Genomic DNA, 20,963 nt, shown 5'->3' on the forward strand with positions numbered 1-20,963 from the left:
ATGGGTCGCTGCAAATCAAACCCGAACATAAACATGTCGAACATAATATCGTCCGTATTAAAAACCAACTAACTTTTCACATGTACAGCAAGTACGCCAACATGATCATCGATCAGTTTTTTCAAATCATCATAAACTTCCCCATGTCACAAGCGGCGGTTGACGATTTAAAGTTCTGCTTGAGTAAGATCAATTTGAAGCGTTGTTTCGTAACCACCATCCGCGACATGTTGCAAGATCGTCTACTCCATCCGGGCGTAGATACGCCCGATATTCTAACCGGCTACGTGGCAGCACTGAAAACGTTGGCATATTTCGATACCAGTGCGGTGCTCTTGCGTTCCATAACCAAGCCAATCAAAGATTATCTGCGGGGTCGAACCGATACGGTTCGATGTGTTGTTACCAGTTTTACCGGGGACGGTACATCGGATCTCGCGGAGGAGCTCGCCAAGAATGAGAACGTCAAGCCGAAGGCGACCGAAAGTGATAAAATTGATAGTGACGATTGGAAGAACTGGCAACCGGACCCCGTGAATATAGCCCCGGCAGCACTAAAATACCTCACGTTAAACAAACAAGCCGACATTATATCAATGGTAGTGGATATCTACGGTAGTAAGGAAATTTTCGTCAACGAATACCGCAATTTACTGGCGGAGAGGTTACTTTCCCAGGTGGAATTCAACCCCGAAAAAGAAGTAAAGCATTTGGAGTTACTTAAATCCCGATTCGGAGAGAGTCTGCTGCACAGTTGCGATGTGATGCTAAAGGATATATCGGATTCGAAACGAATCAACGCTCACATTCATTCGCCAGATTCTGGATTCAACGAGGAATTGCCGTTTCAAGTTTCTGCCTTAATCGTTTCTTCACAATTTTGGCCTACGTTTAAAAAGGAAACGATGGAGCTGCCAGTGTGCATAAAAGACATGTTTGAAAAGTACACGAAAGCGTACGAGTCGTACAAAGTCAATCGAACGCTGCAATGGACACCGCTCAACGGGAAGGTTACGATCGACGTAGAACATAATGGCAAAGTGCAAGAGATGCAGGTGACACCTGCCCAAGCTGCCATTGCGATTCACTTTAGCGAGCAACGTAAGTATAATGATCCTACGACAATGTAGCTATCATCCTGTTACTTATGAGCTTTCGATCGTTCCAGCGCAATGGGAACTGGATTGTCTAGGCCAGAAGATGAACATGCCTCCTATAGTATTGCGAAAGCGTTTGGTGTTTTGGCAATCGCAGGGTTTTATACGCGAAACGAGAGAAAACTTGTTTGTTTTGATAGACAAAAGCTCTGGAAACGATAAACTTTCCAATCAAATACAGGTTCAATCGAACGAGGGATGCGAGGAAGAGGAAGCAGAGAGTGCAATGGAATCCGCAAGCGATCAGCGGGAAGAGGAACTACAGGTGTTCTGGTCGTACATTGAAGCGATGCTAACCAATCTAGATTCATTGCCGTTGGACCGTATTCATCAGATGTTGAAAATGTTCGCTTCTCAAGTTGATTTCACGCAAGATGAGCTAAAACACATTCTGCAGCGGAAGGTTCGCGAGCACAAGCTTGTGTACGCTGGAGGTGTATATCAGCTCCCGAAAGCATAGCTACGAGTTAAATAGTCGTTATGTTATTTATTACAGGAACTGATCAATATAGTTGGGATCTAGCCCTTCTGATGAAATCTTGTTTTTCACTGCTCCCAGTGGTACACCCATGTGAAGCATTTTGAAGTACAAATCATATTTAGGATCTTTTTCCACGGTTGGTGTATCGGGATGTGTCCCGGAAATGCGTTCGTTGCCTTCTGTGTCTTTATGTTCCACTTCAGCATTGGGAACTTCATTCTTTACTTGCGCAATAGTCTCGTTATCTTCACTTTGATTCTGGTCTGTTTTCACTGGAGCGCTATTAGGAACACTGGTTTGCCTGAGTACATCAATCGATGCCAATTTCGCTTCAACGATCATAAGTGAGGCTTCCAAATTTTGTATCTTATGCTCATAGTTTATAAATCTGGTCTCGCAATCAGAAGCAAATTTATTCAGAAACGTCACAGTGCTCACGATGAAATGGTTTATAAATGCAACCATACGTTTTTGATTGGTTGGTGGTAACTGGAAATGGTGATACATTAAATGAGAAAATATGAATCTTTTCCGGCTCTCTGGTGCCGCTGCGTGGGTTTTCCGAAACACCATATTTACTTCATGTTTTTGTACAGCAATTGAATCCATGTCTTGAAACCAGATTATTTGAATGGCGAGATTAATAAAAATTTGAGAAAAATTCTTTAATTGCCCGTTTTGACTCACACCAAATCATTATCTTTTTCAAAATATACACAAATATTTGACGTTTGCGGTGGAAATTGCAGTATTTCAAAATGAACTGAAGGCTACACCCTACGCTGTATGAGGTATACAAACGAAATTCAACTTGAAAACCTGGGAAGTTTATTTAAAACAAAAAAGGATTTAATTTACTTACCTTCAGAAACGTGTTCTGATACTTATTCTATGTACATATTTATAATGTACAACTGATTGGCTTTGCTTAGGTTTTGTCTGTCCATTGTTAACGTGTTCGAAGTTTCCCAATCCATCCCCTAGAACGATTGCAAACTGGCCTTAACAATGAACATTGTTGAAGCAAGCACTAAAACTAGTGATGAAAACGTAGGCTTGTCATCAACAAAAACAACACTAGAAAAAACAAAAACTAACTCGAAGACGCAGCGATCAGCTAAGAATTATTCCATTCTGTTAAGGAAAATATTTACTTGTAATATTTTCCTACTGAGTACTCTCAGCTTCTTTCGCAGATGATTTGTGCTCAACTTTGTTTTCCTGTGTTTAATCATGTCGAAAAAGAAGGGAAAAGGTAACGTAAAAAGATACCGTGCACACTCGACCGGTTTGTTTATATTGTTATCAACATCTACCGATTCTAGCTTCGGCAGCAACTAAAGATGTGGAACTGAATTTCGATAAATTATCGCTCAACGAAAGTATGACGACTTGCGACTTATCTGGAAAATTTGGGTTTCATTTCATTGCGCTATGTTTCTTTGCACAGAAAAAATACCAACGAACGATGCCACACGTGCTCATGAATGCGCAGCAGAATTGCCGTCCGTTCCACCGGACCAACTCACTCCATGGTTGGCATTAGATTGCGAAATGGTAGGTGTCGGACCGATTGGCAGAGACCATATGTTAGCTCGTGTATCTATCGTGAATGAGCATGGAAATGTCCTTGTTGATTGCTACGTTAAACCACAACAAATCGTGAAGGACTATCGAACTGAAATCAGCGGTATTCTACCAGAACATATAGCCGGTGGCGTTGATTTTAAAGCCATACGCGAAGTGGTGAGAAAACTCATTTCGGGACGAATTTTAGTTGGACACGCGTTGAGGAATGATCTTATGGTGCTCAATTTACGACATCCTAAATAGTAAGACTAAATTTATGCTTAAAGCTTGGATTCGTTTATTTACCGTTTGCTTCGAATTTTAGCAATATTCGAGACACAGCCCGTTACCGTCCGATTGCAAAAAAAGCGCGCTCATTCGGAACACCCAGCTTAAAAAGCATAGCCTATGCATTTCTTGGAGAAGACATTCAAGACGGTTCACACGACTCCGTGGAAGACGCCAGAGCTGCAATGAAGATTTATTTGCTGTTTCAAAAAGAATGGGAAACTTCTTCCCAAACTGTGCGAAAAGTTTGAAATGATAGTTTTCTCATTGCTTGCACTGGGTTCAGACTGTTATATTCTAAATCATTTATTTGGTCTATAATAAATCTTTCTAAAGAATACGGATGGAAATGGTTTCGATGGTTAGAGTACTTAAAAAAGCTTTATTCTTAATACTTAGCACAACAAAACATCTGATTCTTAGGAGTCTTGCGCACTTTCCATATTCTCCAAATCTATCACTGCTCCTTCTACAATGGAATCTACGTCCGGTTTCGCTGCTTTCTTATCTTTTTTTGATTTTATCATCTTCCTGAAATCTGTAAAATTTTGGGTGGGTTACTTGTATTTTCAACCGTTATTCCATGCAATTTTGAAAAAACACTTTGTTACATACTTTCTAATTCGTCTTTTAGAGGTTGTATGAAGCTTTCGAATTCAATTTCTTCCAGTCCTTTAAGTACATGGTCTGCGGTAAGGGATTTGTGATTTTTTTGTTGAGCAGCTGTAGTGGCAGCGGATGTAAGATATAAAACGAACACTGAGGTCGCGCGAGCCAAAGCAATGCGACATTCGCTGGATATTTTTACTTCCGCCGGGATAGCTTCCTTGATCAACCTGGTAACTGACGTGTTGGGCAAGTTCAGATCTTCAATTCGTTCGACCATTTCGGTATTTTTCGTGTATTATTGATTCACTGCCACAGATAGGAAAATCGTACGCTTGTTTCGGGTAATGTTTACATGCACATTCGGCGCGGTTTTCCTTTTGACATTTTATCAATCGGTACATTTACACCCGGTTCACCGCAGATGCCAGCGAACCGGTTTTGAGCATGTTTGAAATTAAATTAAAGCATACTGCTTATTAGTATTTAGACTATTTTTATTATTTTACTTTATATTAGATTTTTGAAAACTAAATTCTTCAAGAATTCACTGGCGATTTATATTCAGTTGATGTAAAGCTATCATTCAAATGAAATGCAACAATTTCGTCACATGTTGCAAAACTGACAACTTCAGCTATGGTTTGTTTATATACATATGCTTTCGAAGCGCGCGTGTTAAGTGAACGTTTTTACCACATTCAGGTGCAGCGTTTCATATGTTCTGCTTCCGAATTGCATTAGCTTCTATCGAGTTACCTTTGGATTACACTACGTATAGGTCTCTAGAAGATATTCCGTAAAAAACCACAATCGCTTAACTTTGTTAAATTTGTTTTCTTAGGTTTTTAGCTACTAGTATCGGCATGAAGAAATCGTCCTCTAGCTCTTCCTCGCAGGAACCGTCAGCAAAAAAACACAAACCAAATGATGCCATCGAATCCGAAACAACCGACGGAAAGCCGGTAGATTACGTAGCGCAATTCAAAGCCGATCGCTTGAGTACCGCGAAGTCCATATTAGATTTCGATTTCAAAAAGAAACGAGTGCGTATCCTTTCGGATGCCAAGTTGATTGCCGAGAATAAAAGTGGTGTTCTTTACTGGATGTCACGAGATGTGCGGGTTCAGGATAATTGGGCCTTTTTGTTCGCCCAAAAGCTGGCACTTAAAAATGAACTTCCGCTACATGTGTGCTTCAATTTGGTGCCCAAGTTTCTTGACGCTACAATTAGGCATTTCAAATTCATGCTTAAGGGCCTGGAAGAAGTGGCGGCTGAGTGCGAAAAATTGAACATCCAGTTTCACTTGCTGCAAGGCAATGCGGCCCAAAATGTACCACAGTTCGTGAAGAAACATAACATCGGCGGAGTGGTGTGTGACTTCAGCCCATTACGAGTGCCGACAAAGTGGGTGGACGATGTGCAGAAATCGCTTCCACAGGAAGTACCTCTGTGCCAGGTAGATGCGCACAACATTGTTCCGGTTTGGGTTACTTCTGACAAATTAGAGTACGCCGCTCGTACGATCCGCAATAAAGTGAACAACAATCTTGCCACATTTTTGACATCGTTCCCGCCGGTAATCAAACATAAGCATACTGCGTCATTCAAAGGCAATCCAGTCGATTGGAAGAAAGTACTCGAAACGCTAGAAGTCGATCGATCGGTCGACTCCGTTGAATGGGCCACGCCGGGCTACGTCGGCGCCGTAAAAACGCTGGAAAGTTTTGTCGATAAGCGCTTGCGGAAGTTCAACGAAAAACGGAACGATCCCACCGAGAATGCACTCTCCAATCTCTCGCCATGGTTCCACTTTGGCCAGATTTCGGTTCAGCGGGCTGTTTTGACCGTAAAGAAGAATGGGAAACGATTCAGCGAGAGTGTTGCTTCGTTTTGTGAGGAAGCCATCGTGCGGCGCGAACTGTCGGACAACTTTTGTTTCCATAACAAAAACTATGATAACCTTAAAGGAGCCTACGAGTGGGCTCAGAAGACGTTGAACGACCACCGCAAGGATAAACGAGTATATTGCTACACGCGGGACGAGCTTGAAACGGCCAAAACACACGACGACTTGTGGAACTCGGCTCAGCTACAGATGGTAAAGGAAGGCAAAATGCACGGCTTCCTGCGAATGTACTGGGCGAAGAAAATCCTCGAATGGACCAAAACGCCTGAAGAGGCGCTCGAATCAGCCATCTATCTGAACGACCGGTACAGTCTCGATGGACGCGATCCAAACGGGTACGTTGGCTGTATGTGGTCGATCGCGGGTATCCATGATCAGGGCTGGAAAGAGCGCGATATATTTGGAAAGATTCGATACATGAACTACGAAGGCTGCAAAAGAAAATTCAATGTTAATGCGTTTGTTGCTCGATATGGAGGCAAAGTACATCATCGCAAGCAATAGTAACACGCATGAGCGTAAATCTATTGACAGACTTATAAAACTCAGTTTTTCAGTATTTCTGCTACGCATTTTGTTTTGTTATTTTGAATGACACGAAATAATACACAAGGCAAATAAAATTATGTGGAACGATTAATTTATAACTAGGATGGTGTATGAGTTGATTAGCTTTTCTGAGAACGATAATACGATCGCATTTTTTGTTTGAATTACTTAATTTGAGGATAAGTCCGAATTGTATCATCGCATTTCCACATTTGAAACCCCGAAAACCGTAAAACAAATGGAGCATTGAAGGGTGTTGGAGAACCAATGAACAGCATAGGCGTTGTGCTAGAGATACCCATTTTTTGGAAATTAAAAAATATCGTCCAACAAATGTGAATCATCGGCAATACCGTCGGTTGAAAAGAAATGGCCACTCCGTGTCACTATAGCGGGAATGCTTAAGCGTCTACAGAAACAAAGTACGCAGCCATTATTCATTTAGTCACAAATTCACTCATATGTTCATTAACTCATTCCTCACTTATCATGTTGCGTTCACTCGTTCATTCTGATCAAACAAATCTTTCACTACCATCCACGGCGCATGTTCACCTTTTACGCAATACGCAAAGCGAACGGCTCTACCGTGCGCGTGATTCGAACGTGAAACGTCCTAGAATTATCTGTAAGGACTAAGCGTCTGGCACACTGTCAACGAGAACGAGTCTGTCACTTACTTGAAAAACATAGACGACGCAAACCGACTCCGTGAGATAAAACTTTATTAAAACGATCTCATAATGAACCATTACTATAACATATTACATACTTAGCTAGTTAACAAAAAATGCAACAGTATCAATATAGAACCCCCATAGCTTCCAGGGTATTGTAGTGATTGTAGGGCAATTCTACACACACTCTTTGGTTCTTTCGTACTCCAACTGATTTTGTCAGTTTGCATCTCGCCGTTTGTCGCTGAATATTGCTATTGTTTGTAAAAATGCGTACCTTTTATTGAGTTGTGTGACTTGAGAATAAATGATTTGTTGTCGTGATAAGGAAATACTTCGTTATGCTTAAATTGCGCTATAATTACTATCGAACATCCTCGATGTATCCTGTTCAATGATTAGATCCTAATTGTTTTTTTTTGTTTTGCATCGAAGGCACTCTCGAAGAAGAAACGAGAAGGTCGTATTACGTTGCGATTTAATTATTAATTTAACAAATCGATTGCCCTACATTGGATGTGACAATGATGCAAGGTTTATATGAAAATAAGTGGAAACAATTTTTCCCGAGGGCGCCTAATGAAGGCGTGTAATAGCAAATATTAAATTTCCCCTAATTGATGGTGTCTTTTAGTCAAAGTTAATATGTACTAGTAACTCTACACAGAAGGTAAAATAGGGAAGCAGTAGGGTATTTGAAACGATAATATGATTATCTTCGAAACATAAAACATTCCTAACCTATTTTGTATTCGTTTTGAACGATCGCAAAGACGATAAATAGCAAACGTGTTTGGTGTTTTTCTTACTCTTACGAACTACATAATAATGAAATATGTCTATATTTAAAATGATTCGCAATATCCGCATTTTCAATTTTGCCGAAAGCTGAAAGCGTTAAGAAATTTTGGGATGATTAGTATTAGTATGACCGATTCCTATCGTAATACGTTTCGCGTCGAACATTTGCTGCTCTTAGTAATGCTTAAAAACGGTTAAATGCTCGACAAATAGTCCTTCTTCAGAGGGTGTTTAGAAAACCGTGAATAGATTTAAAGTTACAGTTTAGGGTGATACGAATCAAATTTCGTAAAATTCAAGATATAAAAAACAACACGAAAAGATAAACGTCTTATTGTAACTAGGGGATAAAGGTAAAATTGATATTAATTTGACTAAGGTGTGTTTTGTGTAACTTGTCGCTTCTTCCTGGTATCTTTGTAGATGCACCTCACGTTGATATTTAATTTGCATGTTTCTCATCCACCATTTCGTTATTGCCGTGGATGTGGAACGATCCTGAAACACAAAAAGAAGGATTATAAATTTCCAACAAAAATCGCTTTGAAGCGATTGTCTGTCCGCACACTTACACAATTTGTTATTTTAAATGGCACCGAATCCACGTGCAAGTGCTCGGTTTAAGGCTGAATGACTTTGATTTTCCTCTCAATATATGCCCGGCACATTGGACAATCCTGAATATCTGCATGGCATCCGGAGCAGCAGCACATATGACCACATGGCAAAAATATCACTTGTACCTATGAATTCATGCAAGATGAAGTTAGAACTTAACAATTGTCTTGGGACAGAAATCTATCCTCACTTACCATTTGTTCCATGCAGACCACACACTCTGCAAACTGTGCAACTGTCCCACTAACGCTGCTAGACGATTCATTAGATTCGGCAAGTATTCTAGCCGCTCCAGATGATCCTTGCGGCGCACTGGCCGGTGGTGGTGGTCCAGCTTCCTGTCCAATCTCCACCGCTAAGCTACTGTTCGTATCGTATTGATGACTATGATCCAACGGAGCAGTTGCTACTGGTGTAATGGCAACCGATTCTGTTTCTGGATAGTCGATCTTGCAGTTCAAATAGTCATAATAGTTCGCAATGGAATGCAGAATTCCTTCTCGATCTGTAGGGTTTTGAACGCCGGCCACAAGTAAATCTTCATCGGTAACGTTGCACAATTCCTTTTCTTTATTTTGCCATATTTTAGATAAAAATGGCAAACAGTGCACCACTCCGTTCATCAAAAACTGATAGCCTAGCACAGGATCTATTGAAGCCGTATCATTGGAAACTTCCGCAGGCTGTCGATCGAGGAGTCGTTGGTACTGAAGCAGCCAGAAATCAGTTTGTTCGTTTTCTTTTTGTTTCTCGATTATCTTAAGCGTGTCCAACAGCTAGAGAGAGGGGAAAAAAATATATAAAGAATAAATAGAGACCATGTGAGGCGTAAAAACAGTCCCGTAGATATTATTATTTTGCGCCAAAGGCTACCTACCTGTTGTTTTCGTTGGTCTTGCTGCTTGAGCAAATCCGTGAGTACATAGGTTAGATTGATACGTTGATCGGTCAAGTTAATCTAAAAAGTAAGAACAAAATTCAGATAATTTGCAATTCACTGCAAAGCATTACACTCATAAACTTACTATTTGATCGTCTTGATTAACTTTTTTTCGTTCGATCTCGTACACTGTAAGAGCAGCCAATTGGGATTCCACAATTCGCACTTGTTCCACCAAGCCCCAGGTGCGCGAATCGTTCCGAGATATCAGGGCGGCTACTGCGCTCTTTTGAATGTCTTCATTGAACGTTATCTGATCGATAACGTCTTGTCGATTTTTGTCATAATTAAGAAAGACATTGTTCAGCAAATTGTTTGTCTCGTACTCGCGTTCCAAGATACTGCGCGAAGACTGATCACGTTGGTTGTGGAAATTTTGAATAACATTGATTTCGTTCTCGAGCAGATTGGTCATAGCCCCGAGGATCTCTTGTTTACGCAAATCGTTCTGCTGGATGTGCAAATGTTCGAGAAGGCGCTTTTGTTCTTCTCGTTCTTGCTCTAGGAAAGCAGGATCCGGTCCATTTTTCAGGGAAAGTAGATTATTAACCAGTTCGTTTGATTTTTGTTCGTCTATGGGTAGAAACAGATCAACAGATTATCAAATCGCTGTCAATGAAAATCGTCGCATTACATACCTTTAATAATGTTGTCTATAAGCCGCTCCCTTTCCGATTGCTTCTCTTGCTGAAGCTTGTGCACCTGTGTGTCATTGTGGTTCTGCTGTTCGAGCAGCTGCTGCAGCAGTACCTGTTTCTTTTGTTGTTGTTGCTCGTGCAGTTTGTTCTCGGTCAACAAGCCCTTTTCAAACGCTAGCCGTTCTTGCTCGAGCAGCTTTCGCTCCTTTTCGTATCGATCCCGAGCCAATTCCTGTTGACACTGTTCTGTGCGTTCGCTACTGAGGAAAGCAGACGTCATCGCCTTTTGACGATCCCGATTTGCAACGGCACCATCTACGCTTGCTGTCCCGGATGGATTCAATTCCATTTCGCCAGTAGAAAGATACCTAATAATGGCGTATGTTCCACCGGCCACTACATCTGGCGGTGGGGTTTGTATGCGCTCCGGATCGAGTATAATATCTACGAGATTATCACACGTTGCCAGCTGGTTGGGCAGCTGAGAAAGACGCACATTTTCGCTAATGTCCAGCACTCTAAGATTGGTCATGAACGCTATCTGTTCCACGGTCGCTAGATTATTAGCTGAAAGATTGAGCAACTCCAGCTTTTTCAGTCGTCCTATCGTTGCCGGTAGTTTCTCCAAGGCGTTGTTCATTAAAAATAATTCCTTCGCGAAGATACAACATGCTAAGTGGATAGTGATTCGAAATCGGTTGCGAAAAAATGCAACTTACCCTGAGGTTTTCAAGTTTGTATATGTCTTCCGGCAGCTTTTTAAATCGATTGTACGACAGATTTAAAGATTGCAGTAAAGCTAAGTCTTCCAACGAACCACCGCCAACCAAAGTGGATAATTTATTCCTGGCCAACGTAAGGGCTTCCTTCCGCAGAACCTTGCACATAACGAACACTCCGGCGGGCACATCTTTGAGATTGCAATCTTCCAGTTCGTAAATTAGTTCTGGAGTTTCTTTCGCCTGTGCAAAGGAAAAGAAAAAAAAACATCATTATGATATATGGGTCATTCGCTCTAATTGTAATCGGACTTTCTGGCACAGATATTTTATGTGGGTGCAGTGAGAAAAATAAGCGAGATGTAAATTTGATGTAACATGTAGCAATAACAACATTTTTTTTTTCTATTTTTACCAGGCACTGCTTCCGTTCTAGACGCGCTTTGTAATCCACATTCGGTTGGTGGCTTGTAGTAGGCATTGCACTATCTTCTGTCGGTGTGAACAGGCTTTCATTGTTTGAAGACGAAATGCGACAACCCATATAAACAATTATGCTATTTGGCTGTTATTTCGTTTCAGGAGGATAACTTTACACTATAATATACCGATGGGTTACACCGCAATACGTGATGCTGATCGTCAAAAGCTCTTCTATTATGCGTATGCATGCACAAAGAGGTGTAACACTTCAGATGAATTGGCTTCAATTCCCTGCGATGAGCATATACACCGCTTGTAAATTACTGCGGCTATGATACTGCCGCAACGTTGATTGCTCGATGTTGCCACGGGATTCCACTACTGACCACTACGTTTTTTTACAACACTACCGCTAGCTAGAGCACAAACTACCGTGCCATCTAATTATGTACGACTGACTTGTGTTTCGATGTTTTATGATTGTTTGAGCTAGTGAAACCGACGGAATACATGCTCCACACGGATACGCGCTTTTCTCACGAACTTTTTCACAAAAGCGGTTTTTCGCGCGAATAAACTAGATGCCTCTGGTCGTACTTGTGAGTATACAGGAGCAGGATATGCGGATGGTTTCGATCTCGTTACTTCCTTGCTTTATTTTTCATTTTTGTCGTTCTTTCTCCTTTCCTCTTTCACGCAGTACCTATTTCATCTTTCACAGCAATCGGTCGATTTTTTCACGCAAAACGAAAAGTGGTCACGAGAACCAAATGTTTTGAATCTGTTCAATGACTTTTCGCGTAAATAAAGTGACGTTAGTTGACGGGTCGTTTAGGTCAGTGGCTCTCAAGTTTGGTAGATGATTTGGAATATTGTCCAAGATAAGTACGATCAATTATGCAATAATATAAAATGTGATCCCCTTTATTTCATAACCAATATAATACACCCATTTATGTTCACCACAATTCACCCAATTGTTTGAACAATTTCATCCCAGATTAAAAATTAAGAAAACGTGTTACCCCTTTGGCTAACAGTTAAATAATCGTCAACAAAAAGAACATTCCTCGGAGAGTTAAAGTTTGTTTAATATAGTAGGAGGTTTTAGTTTCCATTTGGATTTCACACTCCAGTCAGCTTGCAATCCTTTGAGTGAGGTTTTGTCTGAAAGGATTTTCTCATTTTCGTTAAAAAATAGGAACAATTCACGATAAAATTCTTACCATTTGTATCCGAATATTGCAATATCATGCTATAAATGTCTCCCACAGGAACGCACATATTATGGAAGGGATAAATCTGGTTGTCCAGCGAGCTTTTAAAGTTTGAAACAGCTATGGCTACCAATAACCCGTCCTTGTCGAATATCGGTCCACCACTTTGGCCTGCAACAAAAATTGTTGTTATTCAAAAACCCAAAATGATTTTCAATGGCATTGCTTTTACCAGACTGGACAGAGCAGTCAGTGAAAAGGATCCCTTTGCTATACTTTGTAGCCCGTCCAGGGATAATGGTTGGCTTGAAGCTTGATACAGCCAACGATTTAAACACGGGAAACCCAACAGCATACAGCCGTTGCCCAATGCTTGGAATGTAGTTAGCTAGTCGACAAAACCAATTGGCTGTTTGTGCCATCTCGAAACTAACTTCCATTAATGCAATATCATATGCACTATCAAAAATTGGATTTTTGTAAATCAGTCTTGGGTTCGTTATTATACGATCATTGAAAACACATGTTATATTGTCCTGTAAATTCCAATTAAGAGATTAATTTGTTTGATGCTGACGAAGAGAGAATATACATTACCGTGGCCAAAACATGGGCACAGGATATGATGTAATGTTTTCTGTTCATTTCAAATGCACATCCGGTACCCCAGCATCCTTCGGAGTCGATCATACAAACAGATCGAAAAGGTTGCAAAGGCAATGGTATTGATACCCCTTGGCAAAGGTTTTTCCTATTGAGGGTTATTGTCAAAATCTCGTCTATGTTGATTGCCAACGCTAGATTTACATTTTCATTGCGATACGTGAACGTTGATCCGATAAGAATACCTTGCATTTGCCTAAAAAAAGAGAATCATTTATCGTGATCGCTGAAGAGTTTCGTTCCGCAGTTTATCATTCATTACATATCATGATTGTAAACAGCTCCTCCTTGGCATCCAAAGCTTAAATGATTGTTGAGCAGTAGCACACAATCTTGCTCTCCAAATATGTTTGTTATATGGCCCACATTGATTGTGTTCAAAAATGATTCGTTTCCAAACGGCGTGGACACTGTTACCACTTTCTCTAGCAGCTTTGGCGAATCACAACATGGTGGTTTAAGATTGTTGAGTTTTAGCTTGATATGTTCCCAAGAAGCAACAGATGATGAGTTTGTCGAAAGAATAATGAGACTAGCGTATAGAGTATTGTATGCCCGAATGGGCCTAGTCTCTCCATTGAAACAAATCTGTAAGCCATCGAGAATGTTTTCTAAACACTCTTTCACTCGCTGGGAGTACACTATGTAGTACGCTTTAACGGCTTGCTCACGTAACACACAGTTGTGTTTGCTAACAACACGAAAATCCAATTGGGAAATCTCTTGCAAATCAGGCAATTTGCTGACATCTACAACAGGGCAATTGCTGACCGTTTCGCTAAGCTTTGTTGCGTATTCTTCGTTATCACCTAAAATTAATCCTGAGGTGATAACAATATTCTCATTAAGGAATATCGCTGATGCTTTATGCTCGCCAGTAGTGCAGAAAATGGTGCCATGCTCAAGGCTACTGGAAATCTGTAATGTGATACATTCGGTAATATATCCCAAAGTAATTTTTATTCTCCGCTAACTACCTTCATTGCACATAGTATATACAGAAATGGTTAACTCATATAAATTACCAAAACAACAGGAACGTTTCCAACACACAGATCACACAGTGCTTCGAACCATGCAATGGTTTCAAATTCTTTGTTGACAATTCGTATAATTGGCAGTGATGACGGTTCGGAGTATATCAGGGGCTCTCAAGTTTGCTAACGAATGAAAAATCTCTAGAACAGGGGTCGTCAAACTATTCAATTAATAAAATTGGCTTGTCTTGATACCAACGCGTATCACTACACTGGCTGTTAAAATAAAGTATTATATTTAATTAAACAATTTTAAATTATTTCTGATTATTACACTTGTTCTTCACTCCACAAGTAAGATTAAGTGCTCGTAATATAGAAGTCATCGTATTCCTGCTTGAGGATATATTCATGTGTACAAATTTAACGCTTTTTACACGTGTTATTTTATAGAATTCACATCCCAGTTTTGATGAGTAAAAGGTAAATCCATCGTGGTCTGGTTTGATAGCACTGGAATAATTAACAGATAGGCTATAATTATGCGCCGAATTATACTCTACTTTCTATTAACATACTGCTTAAGGGTTGTTTTATAACCCAGCGGTCATCTAATGATCCAACGACATATTTATCCTTGCTAGAGATCAACAAATGCTATGCATCACTGTGATTGTTAGAATATTTAAATGCCCTAGAATGCTACTGCAGCGGGGTGTATATGCATCGTTAGGAAAATGAAGTCTCAATAATTAAAACTATTTTTTCACTGCATCTGCGCTATCTTCATTTTGGCCGCCATTTATGGACTCCTAACGGACCATACCATTATGAGGAACAACTTATTTGCAACGATACATTCCAGTCAATTGAACAATCAAAGCGTTTGTCTAAATTTTATCAAACGCCTATGGATGCCAGCTGTGAGTAGCCTCCCGTAGCTTGCAAGTACACCCAGGCCCTTCCGCCGCTAGCACGCATGATTTATTTTCATTTGGTGCAATCGCGTTCTGCCGGCAGGCGCAAATTAATTGCTTCTCGCAGCGACGGACACACTTGCAGTGATCGCCACCGACACCGATCTGCTGGGCTTGCGATAAACTGCGTGGCATCGTCAGACAGCTTGGCGCACATCCGCGTTTTAAGGGCAAGGCAGAGGAAACCCGCCACAGATTCCCTGTGCGTGGAGCGAAAGAGCGAAACATGTGTACTGTTTAGTCGTATGCTTATCCCGACACGGCGACAATGCGACAGTGTGGTACACATAAACGGCCTGATGGAATTCAACTGCAAGCAGGAACGCTGCATGTTCGGCAGTCACCATGCGCCAAACTTGGGCAGATGAATCGCGCGAAAAGCAAAGCGTGTTCTCAGCGACTACTGGTGGTGGAACTCGCAATTGGTGGCATGATCTTCGGAAGGATAGGTCAACCGTTTACGCGCGATCGTCTTAGTTGATCGACCACCATCAGTTCGCAACCATAACGGACCGGCAATGAGTTTGTTGTCGTGGTTTTGCCGGCGGCTCTTGCTGGGAGGTCCTGGGAATTGCAGCTTTCTATACTTCAACGATCTGCATGCTACCTACAAATCGATTGACATATGGATGTTTCGTTCCCGCTGCCAATCGATGATCAATCAGATAACACTAAATTACTATCATGTCGGCTGCATCAACCGTATTGATTATCGAGTAGTGTTTTAATGGTACCGGTTGTGTTTCATCACTTGGAATTTGATCGTAATAATTAAAATTATATTGCTTCCATTATGATTCAAACTTGAATGAATACCTTTAATGATTTTTTTTTAAATTAAAATTTGAATCTTTTTTTTAAGGTTAAGGGGCAAACAAGAAATTCAAAGCCATTTTGTATTACAAAAAACAATACATTTTAATTTAGTAAGATTACCTTATTTAACCGATAAACAGCAATCCCTATTTACTAGTTTAGATAAATTAAATTGGGCAAATCTTTATATGAATTTTTGTGTAGTAACTATTTTATGAGAGTCTAACCAATATTTCTAATATAATAGCCTTTATCAACTATTATGACTACTCTTTACTCTTTCAAACTCTTTCTAATCAGGATACTCTTTCAAAGCAGGCGTTTTGGTTAATTTATTTTTCCCCCATTTTCCTTCCCATGCAATGGTTGTGTTAAAATGTTTAACCACACCCATCTTACTTCTGATCCCTGAATAACAGCAACCGATCTATCTGTTAACCGATCTAAGATATAAAAGTTAGAAAAACAGCTCTAGCTGGGCTGGTGTGGCAGGTTAGTCGGTCTCATGAAAAGAACGCAACCATCGCGATGATATAAATTTGACGTGGACGTTTCGCAGCTCAGCTCCAATCAATTCCAGCATAATTCATTATGTAAACTGTTTGCTGATGTCGCTGGGAAGCGCAGGGCTCAACCGGCAAGGGCTCGATCCAGAACGCTTTGGGCGAGATTCTGGCGTGTTTCGAACGCCCTGCGACTGCAAATCGGCTGCTATTGGCGATCCCGGGGCCGGGCCACTTCCAAAGGATGCAAATGAGTCAATCTAAATGCCTGGCGCGGGATCCTGGCAAAAGGCAAACTCATCGTCCGATCGCCAAACTGCCCGAACCGGTTCCATGCTGCCGGTAAATTGTTTTTTGATTAATGATTTGTTGTTTTACCTGTTCTGCGCTGCGCTGTTCCGGCGATTCGCGTTAAACGAGCGCGATTAACATATAAGTTACGACGCCCGGGACAGGGTGGTCGCAGAAATATATTTGGCAGTGACTCACCATGTCATCTTGCCTGGTGCAATCACTGCTGCCTTTCGGGCGCGTTGCCTCTTTTTTCTTCTTCTTCTTCTTCTTCTTCTTCTTCTTCTTCTTCGTTTCTTCGCGCTTCTCTTCTTCACCTGCTCACGGCGGATTCTGGTGCGAAGGTGCCTTCACTTGTGGCCACGACGAACCCATTCGACGACCCCAACTAATGGACCATTCGCCGTGTCGTTTGAAGTGAAGCTGACTTTTGACAGTGGCCTGCGGCTAAAACCAGGCCTTCAACCCTCCGGCAAAGCCAGATCATCGATCGCACCCAAATTGCACCCCCTCCCACCGGGGGTTTGACCTCAATGAGAACTTTTTCGCGATCGCGGGATCGCGACTGCAGGGATCGCAGCAACACACGAAAAAGGAAACGGTCCCCCTTCGGGAGATGACTGCGAACAGGTGCGGTTGAGTCGCGCGAAGTCGTCGACGCCACGTGTTCGCTGAGAAAGAGAGAGCTCGAAAGGGTCGGGCATGGCCTGGGCAGACAAGCTGGCACCGGTTTCGATTGCTCCCACCGGTTGATCCGTGCCCATAAATAGCGAACCGTCAAATCTTTATGCTAATCGAATGTTAATGAATGGGGTGGGTTCGTTTTATCAATGATACCCTTCACGGTTCTCCGGCATTCGAGTCCACACATTGGGACACATTGGTCCACCTCTGCTGGAGATCCATCTTGTGACGGTTGGTTGAGCCTATCTGCCCGCCGGAAACGATCAACACCCGTGGTTCGATCGAGCGGTGTGGGTTTCCCGGCGGCGATCGCGACAACAGCAGCGTCTGGAGCAGTTTTTCGGAACCTAATTGGAAGGCAGGCTGGCCTGGTGATTGCTTTTTATGAGTCATAAAATCGGCCCGGCAGGACCGAGATCCCCGCCAAAAAATCGTTACGCCAGTCGCGAAAACTAGCCACGAGATGGAGATGGTGATTAAAATTCCTACCAAAACATTTCACAGACTTCGCGGCACCGATATCGAAAGAAAGGCGCAGCTGCGTGCAGCTGGGCGAAGCTCTAAAACTCGTTTGGAAAATCATTATTTTTCAGCCCTACCGTTAGGCGTAGAGGCCTACCCTCCTATGTCGCTGAGCCCGGGACCTAAGCCTGACGTCAGCGGGGTCACACTTGAGCAGATGCTTAATTGAAAGGCGTAAGTCAGCGGGTTGGCTGGCCATAAAATTGTATCCTTGAGGTGGCGCGTCCAGTGCCCCGAAGTGCCGAAAGGGTGAGGAAAACGGTTCGCCACCAAGGCCGGATGGCCGCATGGAAGAGGAGCTATTTTCGATCACCCTTCGCTAGCTGGACGGGGCGAAATGATAAGGTTATAAAACTGTAATTGGGTGCTCATTGTTGGTCCATACCGTACGATTACCGTCACGTTGTTTGATGCGTCTGATGCGACATTCGCCGCTTCCTCGTATGTCAGCCATTTGAATAAAATAGATTCGGAGCGTGTGCTCGTTCCGTTTCTAATTCTGTGTCCTGGTTAGCGGAAAACCACAAGGACCTTGCTGGAAACGCAAGAAAATGTATAAAATTAAACTTAAATTACGCGTGCGGTATCGCTTCGGTCGATAATGATGCGATTGCCTGCTGCTGGGCTGCTGGATTGCACAGTGAGTGAGCTGCAGCGCATGTTCGAATAACAGTGGGACACTTCACAGTGGTTGTCCTGGATGAATGTGTACGGTGGAAAATAAGTAACGATTTGCGAAGACATCAAGCAAGTTGTTTTTCTATCGTACCGTCTTTGGCTGGCCGATTATCCAGCATGGTGGGTTTGGCGAGGCTATAATGTAGGCAGACGTACGTGAGACATTCGTCCTTATCTGATACGGTATGAGGTACCATGCTTCCATTAATAAAGTGTGCAACGTATTTTGTAGTAATTTGTGACCACGTCGGAGATGAGCAAACATGACCATTCATTTAAAATAACTCAAAGTCGAAAATAGGCTATAATTCATTTATGTTCGAGTTTCTAACCGTTGTTTATTAAATCGTAAAATGTAGCTTCAAAGTAGCCTCAAAAAAAGCTTCTATTCATTCGGTAGCTTAAGGGTAGCCGAAGTTTAAAATAGAATCAAGCTCTAATGCAGTTGCTTAAAATTATTAGTGACAAAAGATTTTATGAGCAAATTTTTAACGACACGTTGGTGTTGATCTATCGTTTGATGATACTTTGTTACAATGCTGCTAACTAATCTGTAAGCTCACACTGACGTTGTCTGAATATTTGTTTAACCTATTATAATAGGTTTGCATAAGCAACGCATTTAAAGAGCCCATTACAGGTTTATGGCGGGTTAAAAAAACATCCAAGAAAACGTGATGAGAAACCAAAAATAGCAATGGTGCTTTCAGTAATTCAGTAACATTTCGTTCAATTTTTTAGCAACAGTTCTTCTAAGTACTCTCATTTGAAATAAGCTGGCTTAAGTGATGTACCACAAGGAGCTTAAGGATAAAATCGTTATTGTTCATGTCGGTCCTGCGACCCTCACACAATGTGGAAAGCCACCGTTCAAGCCAATGTGACGAGCTTTCATTTCCTTTTCGATTCCTTCCTTCCTTGCAATATTTTATCATGTAAACCGGGTGCTTCGTGTGCGCAAAATCAACTAACATCTCTTTTTCTCGCCGAAGCTTTTGGCTCATCTTCCTCCACTTTCTCGTTCTTTTTCTTCTGCTCTCGCTCTCTCTCTCTCACTCTCACACTCTCCCTCTCTCCTTTTTACAATCTTGCGGTCGTTTGCTTTCTCGCTCACGCTCTACGTCGCTTACTCGCTACACACTAGCTCTCTTTCTCTTTTCTACCATCTCTATCAGTCAATACGAACACCTCTATCGATAGTGTTTTCTCTTGCTCACTATCTCAGCGCGTCCTGCTCCTTCCCGCCATCTAGGCACGACGCGGATGACGCGGTAGGACTTTCGGCCAATTGAGGGATGCTGGGCTCGGTGTTGTTGCCGTTGTTGTTGCTTCCTTCGTTGCCTTCGAAACGGCTTTCAGCGGGGCCACCAAGCTCGCGCTGTTATCCTCTATATATAAATGAGAAAACAATTTTGCCGCCACAAGTATTTCACTGCTGCTCCGAACAGTGACAGTGTGCCGATCTTCTGTGTTTGCGAGCAAACTCCTCTGCACGACTGCTGTGCCAAAGTCGCACGTGGGGCTCGCTTGTCTCATCGATTTGCCGTGTGCATTCCGGGAACAGGAGCAGAACAGAACCGGTGCGGTGCCAAACGGTGTAACGCCTCCCAGCCATCGGTGTAACGTGAGCCATCAACTGAGCCTGACCGGCTAGAGCCGCCGATAACTAGCAGGAACGATCGGTGACGTGACCGCGATCGGAACGGTTGCGAAGGAACGGCGAGCACGATTGCGCTTGGATTTCAACCTTACCACGACCAGCGTATGGATAGTATCAAGGTAAACAATATCATTTACAAACGCGATCGATCACGTGATAACGAATTTCCGATATGCTGCGAAGAGAGATCTTGTGGTGACAGCAACAGTGCACCGGCTGATTAGCGTCATTACGGTGTTATTAATCATGGCCGTGTCGCGTGCGTTAACTCGGCCACGAAGTTTCAATCGTCCGGTCAGGATCATACGATCTTTTCGCGTATCATATAACCTACCCGTGGTGGGCTGTTGGTTATTGGGAGCTTTTGTTGCCTTTTAAAGTTACGCGCGTGAGGCCGTTGAGATGAAAGCTCAAATCAACTATGTTTGATTTTCCTCTCTTAAAATGAACGTAAATGGTCAAAACCAAATGTTATTAAGCTATTATTTTTACTCTTTTTTTAACATGTTTTACATGAACATTTTCGGTAGTTCTATATGTGTTGCACTTATACATTCCAGTTTGTATGATAGTAGAATGCGTTGTGAAATCTGGAACAT

The 20,963-nt window shown here is 42.1% G+C and overlaps 6 protein-coding genes across 6 annotated transcripts; 2 read left to right on the forward strand and 4 right to left on the reverse strand.

The window, feature by feature from the left end:
* Positions 1-86: 86 nt before the first annotated feature.
* On the forward strand, positions 87-3,858 carry LOC128724405 (anaphase-promoting complex subunit 2-like). Its single transcript, XM_053818131.1, has 6 exons — positions 87-1,101; positions 1,169-1,611; positions 2,839-2,893; positions 2,964-3,020; positions 3,089-3,470; positions 3,533-3,858. Exons 1-6 carry the CDS (start codon positions 102-104, stop codon positions 3,744-3,746), a joined length of 2,151 nt encoding a protein of 716 aa, XP_053674106.1. The 5' UTR covers positions 87-101; the 3' UTR covers positions 3,747-3,858.
* Positions 1,648-2,262, reverse strand: LOC128727723 (WASH complex subunit 3). The gene is made up of 2 exons (XM_053821660.1): positions 2,218-2,262; positions 1,648-2,127 (listed from the first exon to the last, which is right to left on the reverse strand). Exons 1-2 carry the CDS (start codon positions 2,245-2,247, stop codon positions 1,648-1,650), a joined length of 510 nt encoding a protein of 169 aa, XP_053677635.1. The 5' UTR covers positions 2,248-2,262.
* A 34-nt stretch (positions 3,859-3,892) lies between the features above and the next one.
* On the reverse strand, positions 3,893-4,381 carry LOC128726669 (DNA polymerase epsilon subunit 3). Its single transcript, XM_053820490.1, has 2 exons — positions 4,111-4,381; positions 3,893-4,033 (listed from the first exon to the last, which is right to left on the reverse strand). The coding sequence occupies exons 1-2, from the start codon at positions 4,379-4,381 to the stop codon at positions 3,915-3,917; spliced, it is 390 nt and encodes a 129-aa protein (XP_053676465.1). The 3' UTR covers positions 3,893-3,914.
* A 586-nt stretch (positions 4,382-4,967) lies between these two features.
* LOC128725493 (deoxyribodipyrimidine photo-lyase) lies at positions 4,968-6,627 on the forward strand. The gene has a single exon (XM_053819245.1). It carries the CDS (start codon positions 4,968-4,970, stop codon positions 6,513-6,515), a length of 1,548 nt encoding a protein of 515 aa, XP_053675220.1. The 3' UTR covers positions 6,516-6,627.
* Positions 6,628-8,387: 1,760 nt separating this feature from the next.
* Positions 8,388-11,612, reverse strand: LOC128726147 (E3 ubiquitin-protein ligase LRSAM1-like). Its single transcript, XM_053819937.1, has 8 exons — positions 11,369-11,612; positions 10,954-11,196; positions 10,235-10,886; positions 9,682-10,169; positions 9,534-9,614; positions 8,851-9,432; positions 8,611-8,781; positions 8,388-8,536 (listed from the first exon to the last, which is right to left on the reverse strand). The coding sequence occupies exons 1-7, from the start codon at positions 11,495-11,497 to the stop codon at positions 8,659-8,661; spliced, it is 2,298 nt and encodes a 765-aa protein (XP_053675912.1). The 5' UTR covers positions 11,498-11,612; the 3' UTR covers positions 8,388-8,536; positions 8,611-8,658.
* A 699-nt stretch (positions 11,613-12,311) lies between these two features.
* On the reverse strand, positions 12,312-14,239 carry LOC128724406 (peroxisomal leader peptide-processing protease). The gene is made up of 6 exons (XM_053818132.1): positions 14,234-14,239; positions 13,519-14,174; positions 13,191-13,452; positions 12,826-13,129; positions 12,603-12,764; positions 12,312-12,543 (listed from the first exon to the last, which is right to left on the reverse strand). Exons 1-6 carry the CDS (start codon positions 14,237-14,239, stop codon positions 12,455-12,457), a joined length of 1,479 nt encoding a protein of 492 aa, XP_053674107.1. The 3' UTR covers positions 12,312-12,454.
* Positions 14,240-20,963: the final 6,724 nt, after the last annotated feature.

Source organism: Anopheles nili, chromosome 3 (assembly GCF_943737925.1).
Source record: "Anopheles nili chromosome 3, idAnoNiliSN_F5_01, whole genome shotgun sequence".
Taxonomy (NCBI): domain Eukaryota; kingdom Metazoa; phylum Arthropoda; class Insecta; order Diptera; family Culicidae; genus Anopheles; species Anopheles nili.